The sequence below is a fragment of the Meles meles genome, chromosome 2 (assembly GCF_922984935.1).
Source record: "Meles meles chromosome 2, mMelMel3.1 paternal haplotype, whole genome shotgun sequence".
Classification (NCBI taxonomy): Eukaryota; Metazoa; Chordata; class Mammalia; order Carnivora; family Mustelidae; genus Meles; species Meles meles.
In genome coordinates, this window is record NC_060067.1 from 144,543,239 (window position 1) to 144,568,176 (window position 24,938).

Consider the following 24,938-nt stretch of genomic DNA (forward strand, 5'->3'; position numbering starts at 1 on the left):
ATAGAAAATCTGCTGAAAATTAGTTTCTTATATGTATGTTTTGAGAAAGCCCTCATTTAACATAATGGTTTAATTTATTCTTTCAAAGCTAAAAAAAAGTAGGAATGAATTTTGAAGTTGATTTTTTTCCTTCACTTTCCTATTTGTTTCATTACTGGTCTGCAATTCTGACTGTTGAGAAGACAGATCTAACCATGCATGGACTTGGGAGAGACATTAATCTGTATTTTACAATTACACATAGATTTTTATATTTTGACAACCTCGTTGGGAGAGATAGGAATGAACATTTCTTTTTGTCTTGTCTTTATAAGAATTTAAAATTAGGACAGGAATATATTTATAAAATGTCATATCATAAAAACAAATTATGATGGCAAAATGTTTCAGTATCAGGGCTTTCTTTGTAGATTAGAAAGACTTTCTCTGCCACCATGATTTCTTCTTTTCCCCTTAGTAGGAAATGGATTGTGTAAACCAATTTTCTAAGAGAGGAAAGCCCAGATACCCTGAGGCAATTATTTCTCTTCTAATTGATTCGCATAATTATTTTGAATTATTTAATATATATGTATCATAACTTCAGTGCCTATTCTAAAAAGTGAGTTTGTTCTTACATTGAAAAGCAGTTGCTAACCATTAGCTTCCAAATGAAAACTTAGCTATAGATTAGCTATAGGGGGGAATATGCCACTTTATTATTGTTAACTAATATTTATTGAGGACTTATTTTTGTCAAGCTCTTATTTAAGTATATGTGTTAACTTTTTTTTAACCCTCACAAAGTCCTTATAAGGTAGGCTGCATTATTCACTGTCTCTTTTACAGAGACAGAAACTAAGGCAGTATGAAGTTAAGCAAGTTGTACAAAGTCACACAGTTAGTGGCTAGCACCAGAATTTAACACTAAGCCAGTGTTTTTCAAACTGCAGTTTACAACTAGCATTTTAAAAAACAAATAGAAAAACTTAAAAAGTAGTAACTGTGGAACAACAAAATAAACAAAAACCAAATAAACAAAAAGCAGAATCAAACCTATAAATGTAGAAAACAAACTGATGGTTGCCAGCAGAGAAGGGGTGGGGGTTGGGCAGAATGGGTATAGGAGAGTTGGAGATACAGGCTTCCAGTTATGGAATGAATAAATAAGTCATGGGGATGAAGGCACAGAATAAGGAATTTAGTGAATGATACCGTAATAATGACATGTTGGAAAAGATGGTACCTACACTTGTAGTGAATCAGCATAATGTATAAACCTAATATATATATAAACATAAATAATGTATATATAAATATATACATAAATAATATATAAATATAAATATAATGCTGAATCACTAAGTTATGTACCTGAAACTAATGCAATATTGTGTGTCAACTACACTCAAAATAAATAAATAACTAGATATTATAGAGAAAAAAATGAGTAGAAGGATATAGCATAAGATTAAAAAAAAGAAGTATCAGTGTGCATTATATATGAATCTTTGGCCTAAGCCACGTGTGTATGTACATACATTGTGTGCACTGGTTTATGGTTTAAAGTGACATATTTCTTACTAAAAGTTTGGGCCCAGTATGTTTGAGAAGTATTGCAGGGTGCTAAACTGCCTTTTGGCATCAAGTTCTGTTTTAATGTTATTTTGTCAAGTTGCCTTTCACCTCTCATGCTGAAATACATGGTAAAATGTAATCAGCATTCCAGTGCTTTAAAAAGGAAAGCTTTTCCCAATTGTTCCTCTTAGTGTGTTTGTTCCAGGTTATTCTCTAAGCTTTGTTTTTTTTTTTGTTTGTTTGTTTGTTTTTGTTTTTTGGGGGTTTTTTGGTTTGTTTTTTGTTTTGTTTTGTTTTGACTAAGCCTGTTTTATGAAAAAGCTGAATCTTTGGCTAAAACTGTTGAATCCCTGATGTTACAACTTGAGTATTCATTTATTTTTTCATTTGTTTATTTAATAATATTGTGTGCCAGAGACTCTTAGTTTAGAAATTCAAAATAACAAGGTAGTTAACTACTATCCTACTAAAAAGTAAACTGAAGATTGGGGTAAAAAAGCAAAAATGACTAATGCATAAGCAAGTATTTTATTTTTAAAAAATTAGAGCTTACAATCTTAAAATGAAGGAAAATCCTAAAAGAGAGTTTGAGGTAGAAGGAAAAGAAAAATCATCCATTTTTTCAGCTTTATAGTGCTAGAGCCATGTAAGCTTGTACTTTTGGTTCAGGATGCATAAAGAAGAATTAGGGGAAAATTAACCTGCACCAGGATTGACTGATTCTTCCTTGCAGTATAGAAATTCAAGGAGAATTCACTATGATCATATCTTCAAACTGAATTTTAAGTTTTGGGCCAAGCCCTAATAAATCATAGTTTTGGTGTTTTTTTGTTTTTTTTTTTTTTCAACCTATGTTCTGTTATACCATTCACAACTCTGTTAACAAACTAGCAGCTTTTGGTGCCCTAGTCTGGATCAAAATGTTTCTGAAGAGTAAATTCTCAGATAGCATAAGTGAACTGAATGACAAAACTCTCTTGAATGTACTTAATTTGCTTATGAGTTGCCATTATTTGTCCTTACTATTTATTGTTTCTTCTTCTCTCTCTTTGTTCAAAGGAAAAGTAGGTGATTTTCTTTCCATGTCCCTCATTTATCTTTTACCATTTGGTTGTGTATTTTTATATGTGAGATATTTCTCCCTAACACACACATTTAATATACAGCTTCATCTTGACCTGGAATTGACTACCGACATTTAACTGTTGTTGATCAGACAGCACTTCTTTATCTCTTTAAGTTTTAAGTGCTGTTTCTGACGAATGCCAGTCCTTTTAGTCCTGTTCTGTAACAGATATACCAGGAATCAGTATACCATCTAGATGTCACAGAGGGAAAAGAACACTCTTTCGGAAGGAGGAGGGGAATATTGTTTAAATATGATAGTTGTTATAACACCCCTTTTTTAAAAATTTATTAGGCTTTAGTCAAATCAAAGGAATTCAAATTTTATTAAAAACCTTGTGATTTTACAACAGTAAGTAATGGACGTTAAAGCATTTCAGTAAAATGTAAATACAAAGAAAGAAAATAATTACCCTGTGCTTGGATTTTGGTGTTTGTTTTTGTTTTGTTTTGTTTTTTGATGATAAAATATATTTAAAATACTTTAATTTTGGCATCAAATATGGATGCTGTTTTATGCCGCATTGATGTTGGATATTTTGGTATGAATTATCTCTCTTGCCTTGGGGAGTTTACAGTCTAATCAGCTGAAGACTGAGGTGGGGGAAGTTTAGAATCTATTTGTTAGATTGCTGAGGGAAGTCCTATTAGGGGCCTTCCTTTATAAACAAAATTTTACATATGCTATCTCCTTGAATCCCCTCAACAATACTATAAAGAATGTGTTATCTTTATTTTACAGATAAGGAAACTAAGATATAGTGAGGTTAAGGATCTCCCCAAGGTCACAAATTTTCCAAGTGTTAAGGCTGAGATCTCAGATCTGTCCCTGTCAGTGAACTGGTAGACTTTAGGAATAAGTAGAAGAGTATTTTAGATTGAGTGTTTGCATTTATGTCTACTTCTTTCCAAAATCTAACCATTCTTTCCTTTATCTTGGCAAAAGGAAGGAGATATGTAACTTTTTGGAGAAATTATACCAGAGAAGTTTCTTATTTGATAACACCAAGAACAGCAGAGAAGGGGTTGATGGGAAGGAATGGAAAACTGGAGGATGAACTGAAAGCTTTTAAGTACTGAATAGTGAAGACCCCCAGATCCCTTTTGCTGTCATGCTATCAGAGCTCTGGCAGCTTATACCAGCCCCACCCTTTAAGACAGAAGATTGTATTGCGCTTTGAACATATTGACTGGCTCAAGACAAAAGACCGAAAAAATATTAACATTTAGGGATCCTTCTTGGAGCCCATCTGATTATCCTTCAATGAAGTCTATCAGCTCACAGTGCTACTTAGGTTCAATGTACTTCAGTCAGCTTTTTTGTGCCTCATTCTAAAAGTGAAGGTACTACCAAGCGTTAGCAAACATTTAAAGACAGTCTCCAATGTGAAAGATAACAAAGACTAAAACAAATAGAAAAATAAAAAGAAACCAGAAGAAACAAAGACAATTTAGGAAACAGAAAAAGCCTTACAGGCAAAATCAGAGTTAAGTGTCCTCACAGAGATAATAGAAAACTATCACATTAATAGAAAAAGGAAAACAATGCTCTAGAAAGTAGAATATTAGTGCAGATGGTTTTTAAAAAATATATCAAAATGATATGTGAAAGTAGCCTAGAAAATAAAAATTAGAGGACTACAGTAGGAAATCTTTGGACTTAGATAACACATTATCTGAGTATGCTTTCATTTATAAATAAGAGACCATTCTCAGTTACTTAATTGGTGATGGGGGGGATCTTATATAGCAAACTGCTATGTATTTATATATGTAGTATTATGTAGTTATTTATATGCTACTGAAGGAAAATTATCATGGGTACACTGACCTTAAACTTTAAATTATTATTTGTTCAGTGTAATGTATTTAGTTTATAATATGGTTGTGCCACTCTTTCCTCAAAATGTGAAATAAGTTTAGCAAAGTGTGAACATACATATGTATATTTGGACACAGAGAGAGAGAGATTGTGTTGCATTTATAAAATTAGCTGAAGTTTTGTTTTTAAATCAGGAAGTCAGTCTACTTTGTGTGACCTTTGTTAAAATTTGCCTTTTCTAAGTATTTTGCAGATTTGATTTTCTACCTTCTAGTAGAAGTTTTTAAATGAGTCTAACAGAGGTTAACCTTACACTTAATTTAAGCAGCCTTCAATGACATTGTTTTTTAACATTAGTCAGAATATGATAAACTGAAGTAACTGAAATGGATTGTGGTTAGTATTACTGTCAGGGTGATGAATAATCCTGACATACACCAGCAACACACTGCCAGTCAGTAATCCTCAAAGTGAAGTATTTATTCTCTAATCATCTGAAGTTACTATGGTGTGGAGTGACCATTCATTATTATTTATAAATGAATTATTTTATTTACACAGCATTGCCAGTTTATCCCTTAATCCTTCCCGTTTTCTTGGTTTAGTGCTGGGTGTACTAACTTGGGTAGATTCAGAGTAGGGAACATATACCTACCATGAATTTACATAAAGATTGTTTTCAAAACACCTAGAAATTGGGTTGTGTTTTTTAAAGTTTTTGTTTAAAAAATTAAAGTTAAAGTTTAGTATTTGTAGCTTTCTTTATGTACTTGCGTGTGTCAAATTTTCAACTTCTCATTCTTGTATTTCCCTCTGATATTCAAAACTTATTTTTATGTGAATTTGTAGTATTTGGGGGGGGGCAGTTACTACTTTTCTTTTAGTTGAGGGTTAATTGACTTACAATATTCTATTAGTTTCAGGTGTACAAAATAGTTATTGATATTTGTATGTATTGCAAAATGATCGCCACAGTAAGTCTAGTTAAATATCTATAGTGTGCATTTTAGCACGGGCGATGTAGTATCTTTTTTTTAAAGTCACATGTCCACATTCCTGTCCAGTTCTTTATTCCCAAAGTCCACTTAACTTGAATTCAACATTAGTTTATGTTGCACAAATGTGATGATTCAAATAATTACTAATTTGCTGGTTAACTTTTATAGACATAATTCTGAGGACTGGGCCAGGAACAAAAGTGAATGAAATAGTCTTTACTTTTTAAAGAATCTTATAACTTAATGTATATTATATATGAGCCATTTATAGAAGAATAATCTAAGCAGAAACATTTTATTTCTGTGTGACTTAATTTTAAACTCTCCCACTTTTAGAAAAGGATTTTTGTTTTTAATGTGAGTTCATGATTTTTGGTGTGAACAGGTTTTTGGAAGTGGAAAGAGGATAAATTCTTAAAAACAAAAAACAATGGCTCAATATAAAAGGGAGAATAGACAATTAGTTACATTTTTTAATGTTAAGAAGAAAAGAAAATTAGTAGTTTCACTTGGAAATATATCCTGTAGATACACCTGGCTGGCTTAGTTGGAAGAGCATTCAACTCTTGATCTCAGGGTTGTAAGTTTGAGCTTCATGTTGTGTGTAGAGATTACTTAAAAATCTTAAAAAAGGAAAGATATATCCTGTGAAACTGTATTAACTTTTTTACTTTAAAAATGTGTTTAAGTTAATAAATTAGTGAAGTTATAAGTCTAGTGTGACATATCTCAGCAAATTGTTTGAAAATCCAGGTGATACCTTTCTGATAAATAGGCAAGATAATTAAAAGACATTAGTAGCATTCAGAACTGTTCAGATCATTTATAGCCCTATTGTTTAATGCCCTTGATAAACTTGACATATCACCTTCTTTATTTCATCTTTGTAAGATTCTGTCAGGGGCCCTAATTTGTTCAGCAATTTCACTAATATCACAAATTGATCATACAACTCACTTTGCGGTAATGAAAATAAAAAATTTTAAGTGATTTTTGCATAATAAAATGCATGAAATATTTGAGTGAAATATGAAACAAAAATGTAAAGTTTTACATTTAGTCTTAGAAATTTGTAGTACCAAAAAAAATGGGAAGAAAGGATAAAGAAAAGTCAGAGTTAAAAATATCAGTGGCAGTAGTGTTGTTAATCGGAGGGAAGATCAAAATGTGGCATTTGTTCCTGGCGTGTAGCCTCTGGTCACTTAGAGGGGACTGTTTACTCCAAGAGACCTGCCAATTCACCATATACATGTGTGTATACGAGAGAGACTATCTTACTGAAAAAGTTGAAAGCTTAGTTAACTATATGCTTATTATTAACTAACAGTGATTTGGCTTTTCTAAAAACAAATTGGATCAAACATAATTATTATTATACTCTTATATTGTGGCTTATAATGTGACCTATTTTTAATCTGTAATGTAGGTGCAAGGTAAGTATTTAGCTTCATTTTTTTTACAAATGGAAGTCCAGTTCTTTCAATACCATTTATCGAGAAGACCGTGTTTTCTCATGAAATGTCTTCGCACCTTTGTTGGAAATAAATTGCTATAGATGTGTGGGTCCATTTCTAAACTCTATTCTGCTCAATCAGTTTATCTTTTCTTATATACATACTACACAGTATATCTTTTCTTATAGCTTTATAGTAAGTCATAAAGTCAGATCATGTGACTCCTTTTTTTTAATTACTTTAGCTATTCTGATTTCTCTGTTTTTCATATAAATTTTAGAATTAGTTTATCAGTCCTGCTGAGATTTTGATTGAGATTATATTTCATTGGTAGACCATTTTTACTAAAAATTATGTGTTAATAATACTGAATCTTTGTCCATGAATGTGGTTTAATTTCCATTTATTTAGATTTTCTTTAGTCTCTCTCTAATGTTTTGCAGCTTTTAGCATATGATTATTATACATACTCTGTTAACTTACCCTTTAAATTTCATGTTTTTTAAGAGTTGTAAAATTTTCACTTTCAGTTATTATTTCTTGTATACAGAAACACAATTAAATTTTATACATTGATCATATATTTTGCAACCTTGCTAGACTTTTTGGGACTTCCTGCATTAATGAATATATCATCTCTGAATGAATACTTACTGGATTATACAGTGTTGACCAGAAATGTTGAGAATGCCTTGCCTTTGGTCTTAGGGGAAAAGTATTCATTCTTTCAACATTTTGTATATTAGCCAGTAGGTTTTTTGTAGATGCCCTTTATCAGGTTGAGGAAGTTCCCTTCTGTTTCTAGTTTGTTAGAAATTTTCATTAGCATTGAATAATGAATTTTGTCAGATACTTTTTCTGAAGATAATCTTATGGTTTTTATTTTTAGTCTCTTAAAATGGTAAATTTTATACTAGTTGATTTGGGATTCATTTCTGAGATAAATCATACTTGATCGTGATTTGTTATTTTTTTGGATTTGATTTGTTAATATTTGCCAAAGAATTTTTGCATCTGTGTTCATGAAGGATATTTGTCTGTAATGTCCTTATCTAGTTTTGGCATCAGGGTAATGCTGGCAGAACAAAATCAGCTTTAAAGTTATTCCTTCTTACTCTGTTTCCTGGAAAAGATGGTGTAGAAGTTATTTCATCCTTTAAGTTTTAGTGGAATTTGTCACTGAAACCATTTGGGCCAGGAGTTATTTCTGGGAAGGTTTTTTTTTTTTTTAATATTTTATTTATTTATTTGACAGAGATCACAAGTAGGCAGTGAGGAGAGAGAGAGGAGGAAGCAGGCTCCCCGCGGAGCAGAGAGCCCAATGTGGAGCGTGATCCCAGGACTCTGGGATCATTACCTGAGCGGAAGGCAGAGGCTTTAACCCACTGAGCCACCCAGGCGCCCCTCTGGGAAGGTTTTTTAAAACTTCAAATTAAGTTCATAGACTGAGGGCTATTCATATTACCTTTCTGTTATTGAATGAATTTTTGTAGTCTGACTAACAGATTTTGCTTATTTCATTTTTTATTCTTGATTTTGGTAGTTTTCTTTTTCTTTCTCTCCCTCTTCCCCCCATCCCCCTACCTCCTCTGGATCAGCCTGGCTATGGATTTTGTTTATTTTTCTATTGCTTTTTCTGTGTTCAGTTTCAGGGATCTTTGCTTTTTCTACTATTCTTCTTGATTTGGATTTAATTCCTCTTCTTTTTTAGTATTTTAAGGTGGAAGCTTTAACCTGTTGATTTGAGATCTCTTTTTGTTTCTAAAAATTTAATGCTATGTGTTTTTCTCAACACTGATTTATAAGGTCCAACAAATTTTTATATACTGTTTTTCATTTTTATTTCATTGAAAATTTTTTCTAATTTTCCTTGTGATTTTCTCTTTGACCCATAGATTATTGAAGAGTGTTGTTTAATTTCCACAGGTTTGGAGATTTGTCAGACATCTTCCTCTTGTTGATTTCTAGTTTGATTCCATTATGATTGGAGAATATACTTTGTATGATTTTCAGTTTTTAAAATTAGTTGAAATTTGGTTTATGGCTCAGAACATGGTCTGTGTTAGTTAATGTTCCATGTGTACTTAAAAAAAAATGCTTCTTCTGTGTTAGGTTAAGTGTTCTATATATACATGTCATTTACAACCAGTTAGGTAAAATTGGTTGATAGTGTTTATATCTTAGATTTCTTTACTGATTTTCTGCTTGTTCCGTTGGTTACTGAGAGAGAAAGAGAGTAATATTGATGTCTCCAAATCTGATTTAGATTTGTCTATATATTTTTTCATTTCTGTCCGTTTTTGTTTTATGTATTTGAATCATTTGTTTTGGGGTACATGTTATGAGTTGAATTGTGTCTCCCAAAACAATATTTTGAAGTCTCACAAGGAAGGAGGTGCCTATAGATGTGACCTTATTTGTAAAGAGGGACTTCACAGATGCAATCAAGTTAAGATGAGGTCATTGGGGTGGGCCCAAATCCAATATGACTGGTGCCCTTGCAAGAAAACTAAAGCACGATGTTAAGACAGACATCAGGAGTGAGTACCATGTGGTGATGGAGGGATTGGAGTTATGTTGCCACAAGCCCAGGGAACACCTTGGGATCCAGGAAACTGGAAGATGCATGGAAGTGTCTTCCCTCTAGAGGCTTCAAAGAGAACATGGCTCTGCCAACAACTTGATTTTGAACTTTTAAACTCCAAAATTGTGAGACAATAGATTTCTGTTGTTTTAAGCCACTCAGTTTGTGGTACTTTTTTACAGGAATCCTAGGAAACAATTTTAAATTGTTATGTTTTCTTGATAAATGGATCCCTTTATCATTATGTAATGTTTCTCTTTATATTCCGTGTTCTGAAGGCTACTTTTTCTGATCTTAATATAGCCATGACAGCATTATTTTATTACTTGCAGTTATCTTTTTCTGTTACTCTATCTTAAAATTCACTTATTTTTTTTCCCATAGCTGTGTCCAGTCTGCATGTAAGGTCATCAGAAGAATTATCCTCTGATTTTTTTTTCTTTTTGTTTCTAGCATTTATATTTGATTCTTTTTTTTATAGTTTCCTGCTCTGCTGAAATTTCCCACCTGTTCATGTAAGTTTTCCACCTTTTTCCCTAGATCTTCTAGTATGTGAATTGTAGTTACTTTAAATAACCTTTCTGATAGTTCTAACATCTGCATTCTCTCTGAGAATGGTTCTTCTGATTGCTTTGTCTCTTCACAGTGGGCCTTTTTTTTTCTAAGCATTTCATAATTTTTGGTTTAATATCAGTAGAGACTGGGATGTGAATACTATTTTATGCCCAGGAATGTGGATGCCTTTTTGTACGTCAGGCAATTTGTGTGGGGAGTTCAGTCAGTCCAGACAATAGGTGAGCTCAGTTGGGTTTCTTATCATCATTTTTACTTTAAGAACAACACAGACTTCACAAATTCTTCCATTTCTTCCATTTGAATTTGTCCTTAGTATGGATCCTGGGGTCCTAGAGATTTTGTCTCACTGTTTCTGCTCTACTCTCTGGCAGATACTCTATGCCTGTGCCACTGAGGACTTCTCTCTACTCTCTTTCCTTTCCCCATGAGTAGATTGCTGTTGCTTGATTATGGTCGGGGTAGGGGAACTCCTTCATTCTCCTGATCCAGCCTCACTCTTAAGCAGACCTTGTGGGGTCTTCTCACTGGGCCTTCTCATTGTTCTTGTCTGTACCCTGCATGACAACCAGACGTTGCCTTGTGTCTGTGGCAGGTCACAGGCATGAGAGGTTTTCTTGCCCCTCTTCGAGTAGTAGCAGATCTCTCCTTTATATCTGTATAGAACCCTGACTCAAAGAGAGTTTTTTCCCTTTCTCCTAAGTGAAAGGGCTTTTGCTTTTATTCTACCCCAGAAGCAGTAGATTTTTGCCTGGTCCTCTGGTAATATAGAATGTCTTATCTCTCTTCCAGGCCCTGGAATGAGAGCATTTGGTATTCCTCCCCTATCAGCCCAAGGGTTTTGATTCATTTTAAGAGTGAGATTAGGGGAAGTGGGTGGTATTTGTGCCTGTCCTCCTTAATACTAAGTTACATTCTATCTCGAAACTTTCTGATTGTCCAAACCACCTTCTTTTTCTTTGTGGCTAGTCATTGAGGGTGTGCTAAGACCTGTCACTGTCCCAAAGTTGAGGTTCTCAGTCAGCAGTAGATGTAGGCTGATTGGAAGCCAGAGACTCTGGCAGCAGCTTTTTAAAGTTTGCAAGTAGACTTCTTTTAGGGGAAGACTGGGAGCTGGACATTGAGTCCTGGTGGGGAGTGGGGAAAGGGGGGGGCAAGGTTAGCCTATTAAAAAACTGTTTGTGTGCTGCGGTCCTATGGGACCTTGTGAACAGAAGCCCCAGTGGCCATGAGAACTGGGTGACCAAGGTATCCATCTTCTAGGTGGCAGCCATGAAAGCAGAAGTGCCAGACCTGTACACAAGCTCTTTCCAGGGAGATATTGGTGATTTGGAGAGGGCTACAGGGAAAATGCAGAGGTGGTGTCTGCTGGCTTCTCTGGTAGCAGGGGAGGATTGTACTTCTTAGATGTGTGTTAAGTTAGGATCCTGACACTCAGGCTGCAGCTTTTTTTTTTTTTTTTTTAAAGATTATTTATTTATTTATTTGACAGACAGAGATCACAAGTAGGCAAAGAGGCAGGCAGAGAGAGAGAGAGGAGGAAGCAGGCTGTCCGCAGAGCAGAGAGCCCGATGCGGGGCTCGATCCCAGAACTCTGGGATCATGACCTGAGCCGAAGGCAGAGGCTTTAACCCACTGAGCCACCCAGGCGCCCCCAGGCTGCAGCTTTTAAGATGTGCAACTAGACCTCTTTCAAGGAAGGACTTGGGAGACTGGCATTTCTATCTGCTGTCTCAGCACTGAGCACTGGGGGATAGTCAAGCTGAGTCCCCTGAGCTAGTGTAGAACTGTGCGATTTTGGTTTGGTTTTGCTGTTGTCTTATGGTCTCATGGATGTGAGCCTCATTGGCTTTCAGAGCTAGGTGTTCTGGAGGGCCTCTCTCACAGGTGGAAGTCTTAATTGGGGTGCTGGATGTTGGGTCCAAAAATCTTCACTCTTCAAGAAGTTTGAGTTTTGAATTCCTTCCCAATTGGATGCTACTATGTTGGAGGTGGATTTATGGCGAGAGTGTGTCACAGCCTTTACCTGTTACTATGTGCGTATTTTCTTGTTGTCTGATAATGTAGCTCTGCTAGTTATAGGATTTCTTCAAGAGGGAACTGATACATGTGTAACTGTAGATTTAGTTTGTCCATCAGAGGAAATGAGTTCAGGAACCTCTTATGTCATCGTCTTGGACTGGATGACCTGATGTTAATGGTTTTAACTGTTACTTTAAGTGGTGAGATGAATCTGTCTGAAAATGAATAGGTTTTATTACATCAGCATTGGGCCTCTTTGGTGTTTATTGTTTTCATAATTACTTAAAATATTTTTTTTCCTTTGGCCTTGGATTGTTAAAATTGGTGTTTTGTTTTTGTTTTTTTGGTGGCGGGGGGAGGGTTTCCTTCCAGGCATTTAGTTTAACACTGCCATTGGATAACCAGATTATTATTATTTTTTTTTAAAGATTTTATTTATTTATTTGACAGACAGAGATCTCAAGTAGGCAGAGAGGCTGGCATAGAGAGAGGAGGAAGCAGGCTCCCTGCTGAGCGGAGAGCCCGATGCAGGGCTCGATCCCAGGACCCTGGGATCATGACCTAACCGAAGGCAGAGGCTTTAACCCACTGAGCCACCCAGGTGCCCCGGATAACCAGATTATTTTAATCAATTTCTGTGCCTTTCTCAAATTCAGGTAAAAACCTGTAGTAAAAGCATGTAATATGAGCTGTAGCTGAATAACACAGAACTGCAGAGGCTACTAAATCTACCATTGTGAGCATTTGAAATGATTTAGATTCTACATAGGCACAATAAGTAAAATGGAATACTTACTTTTTCCCAGGCTGTGTTTGTTAAATTGAAATAGTATAGTAGGTATATGTTTAACACCACTTGCAAGAAAGTGTGTTTTCAAGGGATTAAAAACTGCTCTGGTACTTGAAAACAAAAGTGCTTATTTGTTAACTCTAAAAGCCACAGTAGTGTGCCAATGAAATTTTTTTCTTGACAATATTAAATAAAATGTAGAGTGTGTGAAGATAAGTGCCAAACCATTTCAGCCATATATAGCATATGACAAAATACCCTAAAAGCCAAGGTTGAGTAAAAATGCTGATCAGGCTGTTTGTTATACTTGTCATTTAGATAAAAGAGCTGCTACAACTGACACAAAATAGTACTGCACCCCTAACAGTGGCAACAGTGCTTAAATGACAGAGGCTATCCGTTTATTTTCTTCTCTTGGCGGTGGGGGAAGAAGGCAGGTGGTGGAAAAACAGAATAAAATTCAGTGGCTTCCTTTAAAAGCTTTAGCAGCACAGAGAATTTTAAAGGCTCTTATTGGGTTCATGGATATGGATTTATACATATAGAAGTTAAGAGAAAAGTAAAACCATAAACTTTGGGGACAATATTTTCCTTTTTGTTCACCTTTTTTTAAAAGCTGTTTTTGCTTTTTTTTTTTTTTCCATTTTATTTATTTTTTCAGCGTAACAGTATTCATTCTTTTTGCAAAGCATCTTTCGGTGTCCCCAAGCAAGATTTTTTTTTTTTGTTCAGAGATGAAACCTTCTGCTAAAGTGATACCAGTGCACATTAGATAAGTAGGGATAAAAATGTAACTAGCACATTTTCAAAAGGATATTTAAGCTAAACCTCCCACAAAAGGATTCTAATGACTGCAGAATCAGCATCAGCATTTTTATCAATCCACACAACCCAAATCATTCTAGGATTTGCGGGTCAATTTACTTATAAAGTTGGTTCTAAATTTTGCCCCTGCCACTGGTTTAGGTAGCCGGTCATTAATTGTCATTTAACTTCTCTGACTCAGTTTCTTTGCCAAAAATTAGGAATGCTAATAGGTTTATATATTGAGAGGTTGATGAGAATATGAAGTAATTTATGTCAGAGTCTTAGAACCTTCACTTAAATCCAGTGCATGGTAGCATTGTCATCATATAGAGTGGACCCTTTAATCTGTATGTTATTTGTTTCTTGTAATCTTCCAAACCAGATCACTATTCTGTAATCAGAAATTATTATCTTTTATGATATAACATTTGCCAGTAATCCATTCCCGTTCATCCTCTGAATTTGAAGTTTTTTGGTTTAATCCATTCATGAATATTAGATACCTTTTATTTAATTAATATTCCATCCTTTAATGTGGCATTTTTATAACGTATGACATTGGATTCCTGTAACATGGAGTTCAACCATCTTGTTATATTTTCCTTTCTAGTTTTTTTTGTCCCTTTTTATTTATTTTTTCAGCATAACAGTATTCATTCTTTTTGCACAACACCCAGTGCTCCATGCAAAACGTGCCCTCCCCATCACCCATCACCTGTTCCCCCAACCTCCCACCCCTGACCCTTCAAAACCCTCAGGTTGTTTTTCAGAGTCCATAGTCTCTTATGGTTCGCCTCCCCTCCCCAATGTCCATAGCCCGCTCCCCCTCTCCCAATCCCACCTCCCCCCAGCAACCCCCAGTTTGTTTTGTGAGATTAAGAGTCATTTATGGTTTGTCTCCCTCCCTGGTTAGTACTTGGATGGGAGTCCTTTCTAGTTTTTATCGCTTATTTTGCAGTGGCCCTCTTTCAGTGTCTATAGGACTATCCTACTTACAGGAAAAAAAAAATAATATAAAATGTCTCTTGCACATGACCTCTTAAATGCTGTAGGACAGGCTTTATGTGTAGTCATAGAATTAAAAGAGATTTCCAGTTTCCTAATCATACCAAGTGAAGATGACATTGGAGATAGCTTTAGGTTAGTCATCCAGATCCTAAGCAAGATCCTAAAAATTATCGTGTTCTTTTACCTCCCCTTCCTGAGCCCCTTTATAGTTTTGATATCTCTTCACCACTCCCTTTTTTTTTTTAAAGATTTTTTTTTTTATTTATTTGACAGAGAGAGATCACAAGTAGATAGAGAGGCAGGCAGAGAGAGAGAGAGAGAGGGAAGCAGGCTCCCCGCCGAGCAGAGAGCCCGATGCGGGACTCGATCCCAGGACCCTGGGATCATGACCTGAGCCGAAGGCAGTGGCTTAACCCACTGAGCCACCCAGGCGCCCCCTCACCACTCCCTTTTAACCACAAAATGTATCTTTTATGTTACCCTATCCTTCACTGTTTCCAAAGGCCCTATTTCTGTATTTTATACACCAGAATGATCCTTTACATTTTCTTCAATCTTCTCTTCTGCATCTCATCCCCAAGATGTTTGGATCAAATGATTTTCCAAAGAAAGCCTTCACAGAAAGATGTAAAAAAACTCTTTTGATACTTGGGTTTTAAAGGGGAAATTTGTTAACTCAAGCTTTGTTGAATTTGTGAGATTCTTTGCCAATTTCCTTTGGCTTTCTTTTTGTAACTATAATCATGGTCCATCATTTAGGAACTTCACTTCTGAAAAGTTGGTATAAATTAGATGAGTTCACATGTAAATCTCAAAAGGAAGAAGGATTTATGTCTGTCATGGTGGTAATAACAGTGACAGTAACATTGATGGCAGCTACGATTGTCAAGTACTTTCTTTGTGACAGGATCTCTGCTAAGCACTTTACATGTATTATTAACCTTTATGCCAACCTATTAAATAAATATTGTATTTGAAAAATGAAAACATAAGAAATTGTTGAAATTAGAAAAAACAGTTTGTAATTAATACAACAGTTTTAGATGCATAAAATGACCCCAAGACTGGATTTTTGAGTACTGAATTTGTGTCTCCTAAATTTATGTTGACTTTGAACTAGGTTACTCAAAATACTTCTTCATTTTTAAAACAGGGATTGCTAGCTCACATATTTACTGTGAGAATGTGTAATAATGTCTTATAAACTGCAAAGTGTGTGCTGGGGGTATTAATTAAATAACTTCAGGTAAGAGTTCCTAAAATTTAAAAAAGAAAAAAACTTAGAATGTATCAATGCTATAAAAGCCATTTCTTTTTACATCCAACTTTTACTAGTAATTAGATGAGAAAGTCTGTTATATGCCTTTGAAGGGGTCTGTGATTTCAAGCTGTTTGTTTTTAATTGATGTAGTAGAAGATAGTTGTAATTTGCTTGACATTTCATATGCTTTTCATAGTAACATTTGGATGCTCTTTGGACTTTTAAAAGTAATTTTGCTTTTGGTTATTTTCTTGAGGAAGGGTAATTCAGTTTATTGGGACTACTTTGTACTGTGAGGCTTCTGACAGGTAATGCACAGTACTGTATGTACCATTAGAAGATCATGGTGTTTAATTACATTCTTTTCTAAGACTACTAATTTCATCAGGCTTATTTAATAATTTTTTCTTAAATATTATTCATCAAATAAGCTGCAAAATAGCAATAAATATTATCATGAATAATTTATTGTGTGCCAAGCACTGAGCTGGGCATTTCACACACAGTACTTTTGTTTCTCTACTAATTAGCAAAATTACTTCTCAGAGAAGGTAATAAAAAGATGTTTTTTTTTATTGCAATACTCTTAAGAAACCTGATTTAGAAAGTTTTGCTTTGCATATCATGTTCTGGAAGGTATTAGTATTTCTGCAACAGAATATTTATCACTCTACCACAGTTATCAGTTTTGCTATTTCTGAGATAAGAATGTACTAGGAATAGTGATTTTTTTTCGTATTTATAAATTTTCAAGAGTTTTGGTGTTCCTTTTTTCTTTTATTTGTCTTTTCCTACTTCAATCTAAGTTATTTCCATTTTTTTTACAAACATAATACTTCTGTTACTAGTCCTGATACTCTAATTTTTAAGTCATTCTATTTGAATGACTTTTTAATTTTGTTGTGATTCAAGTTTTATTCTGTAAATTTAAAAAAACTTACATAATATTGTTAGCTTTTTGTAATTTTTAAAATTACTTTTCTGCATTCTAGAGCTATTTATTTTTACCTTCTTCTGACCTTGAATTGCACCTCTCTAATCAATACCTATTTTTTATTGATCTTTTTCAGGAAGTTATGACCATTTTAAATGACCAGTATTTTTGCTCTTCTTCCTTTAATCAGTTTGATGATGTAAAAAAAAAAAAAGTCAAGCTTTTCTAGTTGAATTGTACAAAGAGCTCCCTGTAGAAGATATTACTGGGCATCCTCCTGAATTGCCCTCCAATTGTTACTCTTAATATACTGTATAAGAAAGAGAAGCCATCAGCATTTACTTTTAGTTCTTTTGTAGAGATGAATAAACATCTTGAAATGCTGATTTAGACAATGTTTTAAAAATGCTATGAAGCACTTTGGTGTATGACTGACTCTTGCTTAGTTAAATGTTTTGCAGCTTTATAACATAGTTGAATTCAGCTCGTCTTTTAAAGCAGTTGTCAGAAAAATATGGGCCAGCATGGTAGAATGTATTAGCTCAATACATTGTCTCCATTTTATTATGAAGCTGCTGAGGAAGCTGTGATATACAGCACTGTCATTACAGATCTATTGTTAGGACGGTTCCACAGTCTTCTTTGCACTGCCATTAATTTATAGCAGTAAACAATATGTAGCCTTCCAACTGCAGCAAAGCAGAATCTTTTAATGAGGTGGATGTTATTACCACAATAAATCAGTGCTTTCACGTAATGTATAATTCAATGTGTGTATTCCCACTGTAACTTCTCTGAGTAAGCTGATAGTGTATCATTGTCATTGCACAGCTCCACTGTTTTTTTTTTTTTTTAACCTTCTTTTATTTGGGGACTTCTTTTTTATATGCTTACAAATAAATGTGGCACATCTTGATAGCTGTCCTGTAGCAAGCTTCAGAAACCAACTGTAACAATAACAGCTCGAATCAATACTGTGGGTTCTACCTATATGGATCTCTGCACGATGCCGTTTTTTTCTCAGATGCTAGTGAAATCAATCCTAATTGGTTTTAGCATTATATTCAAGAAACGTGATTCTGTAACTATTGATTTTGGAGGTATACTCATTTTGAGAGTAATAAAAATAGGAGGAGATAAAGTGAATACTTAATATGCTGCAGAACTATACAAAAGGAGCATTGATTCTATTTTTAATTCACATAATTTGTCTTCCAATGATTTTATTCCTTTGCTCTTTCCTTTTGTATGGCTCAGTGTTTTGGGACAACAGCTAAAATACATTTAAAGGCATTCCAAATTGATTCTGTAACAAAGATTTCTTGGAGTCACTTCCATTCTTAACTGGCATAAATTTAGTAAATCAGATTTAATTCTTCTGTACAGAAACTAATGCTTTAAAGGATGACGTTTTAAATTAGTATACTGAGATACTGATCTAAAATAGTAATCGATAAAAGATTTTTAAGAATTTGCTTATAAAGTTAAAAAAATGACAATATAAAATGTTGATTCAAACCAAGCTATAGAAAGGGGACAGTGCTAAAGATAGTTTTCAAAAATAGTTAACAATTAATTTAAGAAAGATAGTGAAAATGATGAATTTAAGATGTTGCTTTAAATCACATATTAACATGAAAAGCAGTTTAAAAACTAGTTTAATTTTGCTTCATTTTTAACAGACTATTTCAGAAAACATCTATTTTAAAACCCATATTTGTTATTTGTTTCAGGTTAGCATACCCCCTATAAATAAGAAGATATTTAAGATATTTTCTTTCTCTTTTAAATGAAGTTACTAACTCCTAAGTGCTCATTTAAGAAAGTCAGCATTTTTTTCAGTGAAATGGTAATTATATTTCAAATAAGGAATAGAGATTTTCTAGAGATCAGAATATTTTATGAGAATGAGTTAATACTTAAAGCATGTGGTTTTTAAAATTCTTGGAGACCTCAGACTCCTTTGAGAATCTTAATATTCTGTATGTCTTCCTTAAGAAAATGTACATGTGCATAATCACAGAAAATTTTGCATGCTTTTTAATGAAATTCATGTATCCCCTAAATAACAACAGGTGCAGCAATAATAGTAATACCAACTAACATTTATTTAGCTCTTATCTTATGCCAAGTAATGTTCTAAGGGTTTTATAGGCTATTGTTTTTTCAAACTTGACCCCAATTCTGAAAGATAATCTTAAAAGTAATAGCATTCATTGAATGTTGTCAGGCATGGTTGGTAGGACTTTACATGTAATTACTCATTTTATTTTCCAAAACAACCTTCAGACTGGGTATTATTACTATTCCAGTGAGCCTACATTCCACAACACTTGACTGTACTGCTTTTCAGCCCTCTGCTCTAATGTATCGTTTTCTGGTATAAACTTGTAATCTGCCTTCTATTATTATAAATACACACACACACACACACACACAAACTTGATTGATTGATTGATTTCAGGCAGGGAAGTTTTTATCCTCTAAATTCTGCTTTTATCCATACTTGTAGAAATTTCTAGATTTACACTTAATCCCTTTTCACTCCTTCTGTTCCTTGCACTCTGCCTTCCCTTCCAGTTTTGTTTCATCCTCTTTTCAGAAGCTATTGTAAATTAATTCTCTAACATCAAGATTCTGTTTCTGGGGGCGCCTGGGTGGCTCAGTGGTTTAGGCCACTGCCTTCGGCTCAGGTCATGATCTCAGGGTCCTGGGATCGAGTCCCGCATCGGGCTCTCTGCTCGGCAGGGAGCCTGCTTCCCTCTCACTCTCTCTGCTTGCCTCTCTGCCTACTTGTGATCTCTCTCTGTCAAATAAATAAATAAAATCTTAAAAAAAAAAAAAAAGATTCTGTTTCTGGTTCTTTTTTTTTTTTTTTTTTTCTGTTTCTGGTTCTTGCTTCTGATTACCTAAACAGGATTTTATAAGTGTTTTCCAAAGTATTATGTAGCTAATACTCACTTCATGTAATTGTCTTTATGAAAATACTTGTTATGGTCTGATTAAAAACCTGTATTCAACAGAAACTAGACTCACTGAGAAATGACAGGCTTCTCCTTCTACTTACATGTGCATTTTTAATCTGCATTGGAAAAAAATTTTTCCATCCACTTTCTGAATGTAAACACCATGTTTTAGCTTCAGTAGAGTGTATGTGTATATTTAAATTGACTTACACACTTGCTGATAGGATGACATTTGAAGAAAGAAATAAAAGTTGATTACATTTATGTGTTCTTGTTTTGTTTTTTTTTCTTCCACACTGGCAGCCAATAGGAGCTTTGAATCCAAAAAGAGCAGCATTCTTTGCAGAGCGTTATGAATCATGGGAAGATGATCAAGTTCCAAAGTTCCACTATGGTACTCATTACTCAACTGCAAGTTTTGTTCTTGCATGGCTGCTAAGAATAGTAAGTTCAACTTGAGTAATAAACCATGAATAACTAAATTCAATGTTGTGGAGAATATGCAATGATTGAAAGTTGTCAGCATCTTTTTTAAGTGCTAAATTTTTTTTCAGTGGTTAGATCTCTAATTATAAATTATAAATATAAATTTATCCCATTTGGTATGTATTTATAACATGTTACTATAGAATAGCCTTAAAAATGTTTCACCTGGAATTAATATGAATTATTTTTCTTAAATGTGCCTCTTCAAATGTTGATATTTCATCAGATCCTAAATTGTAACATAGGTTATTTTGAAATATAGTGTATTAAAATAAGAACTAAGTAAGATTGTGTTAAGATAACATATATTCATATATTTTAGAAACTTCAGTTGCCGCAAATGGAATAAGGTATGTTTGTAGATTACACTGAGGCTACTGTGTATTGATAATATATTGGTTAAACAAGAATGTTTCTGTAAAATTGAAAGGTGATTCATCTACTAGAAAGTAATTTCTTTGGGAAAGCATTAGCAGCACATCATTAATTAAAGCTTGTTAGTAGAGTACAGGCAGACATAAATCCTAGAAGTAATTTATAGTGCTTAGCTAATTTCAAGCAATTATCTACTAATATGTGTTTAAGTGTTCTTTAACTAAGAGGAGGCTTTTAAATCTTCCAAACATTTTTCTTTTGTTAATCATAAATTAAATATTTAGCCCTAACAATAGGAATATTACATATTGGACTATTTCTCTATACTATGAAGAAAATACAATCTAATTTATGTTTGAATTTTATTAATAAATTGTTCTTGAAAAGGGAGAGAGTCTGAAAAATGTGGCAAATGCCAAATTTTGGAAACATTTCTTCTGAAACAACAATAATTTAAAAACATTAATAGAATAATTTAGATATAATTTCTATTCTGTACCTAATTTGTATTTAGCTGGCTAATGTCTATTATTCGTTAAAGTATCTAAATATAATGATTTATTTAAAAAACCATATTTTTATACATGAGGAAACATATGGATTTTTTTAATTGCTTATTTTTTAGGAACCTTTCACAACTTATTTCCTCAATTTGCAAGGGGGTAAATTTGATCATGCAGATCGAACTTTTTCATCAATTTCCAGAGCTTGGCGAAACTGTCAGCGTGATACATCTGATATTAAGGTACAGAAATGTTTCATTTTACAGTTACCAATACCATTGTGTTCTTTGTTGAATGAATGTTGACAATTTCTCTCTTGCAGCGTAGCACTGTTTACTTAGGAGAAGCCTCAAAGGCTGAGGCTTTAATTAAATGGCCAACAACCACTGTACAGCATCTGTCTGTCTGTCTCTGCCTCTCTGTTCTTTGTCTGTTTCTATCTGTCATATGTCTCCCTGTCTCTTTCTCTTTAGTTATAGAATGGTTGTTTTTTTCCTCCTTGGAATATTTTTAAAGGAAAAATAGAGTAATATGAACGTAAGGTAGCATGTTCAATGTCATTGCAAACTCAATAAATAAAATTAATACAGTCAGAAAAATGCTGTGAGAAGACTCTCAGCCTTTAAATTTATTTAATTTTATTTTGCTTCATTTTATTTTAAAGATCCCATGTCTCTTTGCATAAGGTAATCATCTTTAACTTGCTATGAATTCTAAATTCATACCTGATTCTTCTTGGTTGCACTGTTATTGAGGGAAAAGAAGAGTTCTTCTATCTATACGTATGTTCACTACTGTAAAAAAATCAAAAACAATAGCTAACCTAATCCCTACTAGATCTTTGCTTCCACCCTCAGAAGTATTTTATTTTCACCACATACTGTCTCTTTCTGCTAGGTACTGTGTTAGATGCTCTTGAATATAATGAGATACGCCTATGGATGTGAAATTCCTTATCGTCTCATAAAGAAATATGGCTTCTATAAATATTTATACTATATGGAAGAAAGTGATAGGCACCATATAAGAAATATTGGGGTTTAAAAGAAGAAAAGTTACATTACTAATGTTTATGTTACTATAGAGTACCTTTAAAAACTTTAATATAATAATTATATCTTTTAGGTGTGATACTTTGCAGACTATAAAATGTATTCACATGCTATATCTTACAATAGAGCATAACATTGCTTGTATCAAAGGTATTTTATTGAAGAAGATTACATCATATGCAGAATAACTTTTTATGTTGGGACATCTATAGGGTTTTTTTCATATTGCAAATAATGTATTCTGAGATACTCTTGAAATTATATATCATATTCTTTAAGAGTCATCAGTAGAGGGCTCCTGGCTGGGTCAATCGGTAGAATATGTGACTATTGATCTGAGGGCTCTGAGTTCAAGCCCCACTTTGGGCTTAGAGCTTACTTTAAAAATGGGTAATTAGATAACAGTAAATCATAGTAGCTAATAGATTTAATAATTATTTTTGAATTCTTCTAATCTTAAAACTATTGAATTACTTAACTCTTTTGAGATGTAATAAGGGATATAGGTACATGAAAACAGTGATAAAGCCTGACTTTTTTGTTGTCAAATTGAAAACGTGATTTTTTAAAAAATTTGTTAATTCTTTCATTTGTTAAGCACCTCAAGACCAAGTTATATCTGTGTACTTAAGTTTGGTACTTGAAATTGAAAACAATAAACAACAACAAAAAAAAACAATAAGAACAAAAATAAAATTATGAATTTGAAGATTATTTTTTTCTGTTCCATAATAAGCAGATTTCTACCTCCGAGTACTAGACATTTCTTCTTAATGCTTTGTTAGACAAGAAGGGCAGATGATAGATCCTTGTAGTTCTGTCATCTCTTTTTCCCTGAATCTTAGCCTTTTTTCTGTCAAGATTCTTCAGTTGGCACAAGTCTGATTCAATTTTCCCAAACACTTACCTTAAAATACCCTACTTGGAAAAAAATTAAAAATGCACACAAAACAGCTGCAACATTAAAAAATAAAAAATAAAACCCAGAGGAACTTCTTTACCTTTCTTCCTAATTTTCTTATTCCTTCAAAAGTAATAAAGACTTAAATTCATCTAACATTCTTTTGAATGCCCCAGCAGACTTTAATAAAAAAGCTCCAGCTACTAGACAAATATTAGAATTTCAATTCTTGCTATTGTGCTACTTAATTTCTGGCTTTCTGGCAGTGTTATATAAAGCATCTATATGAAGAAGTAGAGTACAGGATTAAGGAAAAAGTTAAAAAAAGTTTTTTTTAATTCTAAGTATCAAGTTGATTTGGTCTGAATAATAATATAGTTTCACTCATGAATTTTATTTAATTACGTTCAGAGGCACAGAAATTTTCTTTAGGACTATTTGCTAAAACCTGCTTGCTCTAATAACCAATAGGTATATTCTCCTTTTTTTAACCACAAAATGTCTGTAGGGTAGGTAGGACATTGATAAATTACATTTTTTATATTGATAACTAACTAATTTAGTCCTTACAACTTTTCAAGTACTTTGGAAAGTATGTAATACATGGTTCCAGATGCTATTTAAAGAGCCTTCTTACACATGGCTAGATGGTCCTTGTAAAACTGAGGAGGTATTTAATCTTGCTTCTTTTCTTGTATCCTGCCTTTTTAAAAGTGTTACATTTTAACACCTTAGAAAGCACATTAAAGTTATTATAGTAATATAATGTATAAGAATAAATGTATAAAAAAGCACATTTTAAGTCATTATAGTAATATAAGTATTTCATTGAGATACAACATTGCATTTCAGATGGAGTCATATTAATTATAGTCTGATCTCTTTTTGTATTGTCTTGTTGAAGTTTCTGGAAATAATAAGAAAGATGTTAAACAGTATACAGAGGATAGTGAAATATGGGTGGTGAGAATCACTTTATTGAGTGTATTCTAAAATATATAATAAACAAATAAGGCAAGATTGCTTGATGAATATGATATGCATTTTCTAAAATATTTTCCTAACATTTTACAAAAATGAAGTGTTGTGGGGTGCCCGGCTGGCTCAGTCAGTAGACCATACAACTCTTCATCTCAGGGTTGTAAGTTTGAGCCCCACTTTGGGTGTAGAGATCACTTAAAGATAAAATCTTTAGGGGTGCCTGGGTAGCTTAGTTGGCTAAGTGTCTGCCTTCGGCTCAGCTCATGGTCCCAAGGTCCTGTAATCAAGCCCCCCATCTGGCTCCTTGCTCAGCAGGGAGTCTGCTTCTCTCTCATCCTCTGCCACTCCCCCTGCTTATGCATTCTCTGTCAAATAAATAAAATCTTTCCAAAAAAGTCTTTAAAAAAATGAAGTGTTTTGAAGTAGATAGAAGATTAATTTTTCAGGGAAAATAATAACATGGTAACATTTTTAGTGCTTAACTGTTTTTGCACTGAAGGGGAACTTTAATATCTTAGAAACCTAATTCTTGCTTTCTGCTAATACTCAGAGAATAACTTACTAAAAAATAATGGTTATCCCTATGAAATAGAATTAAAAATATGATTTTTTCAGGAAAGAAAAAGACTTTATTACATTTTAAATTTTAGCATGATTTACCATTTTAGAGTTCTGGGGATCATTTAATTTTGTATTTTTGTGTTTCACTGGTGGCTTCATTTCAGATATGACCCTCAAT

General features: G+C 33.5%; 1 protein-coding gene across 7 annotated transcripts in view; it reads left to right on the plus strand.

Moving 5' to 3' along the window:
* LRBA (LPS responsive beige-like anchor protein) overlaps nucleotides 1–24,938 on the plus strand; it is a 759,801-nt gene that overhangs the window by 572,495 nt on the left and 162,368 nt on the right. For all 7 annotated transcript variants that reach the window (XM_045989499.1, XM_045989508.1, XM_045989525.1 and 4 more), the window contains exons 45-46: nucleotides 20,205–20,345; nucleotides 21,388–21,507. In XM_045989499.1, the coding sequence (XP_045845455.1) occupies nucleotides 20,205–20,345; nucleotides 21,388–21,507 (261 nt within the window). The remainder of the gene's footprint in view (nucleotides 1–20,204; nucleotides 20,346–21,387; nucleotides 21,508–24,938) is intronic.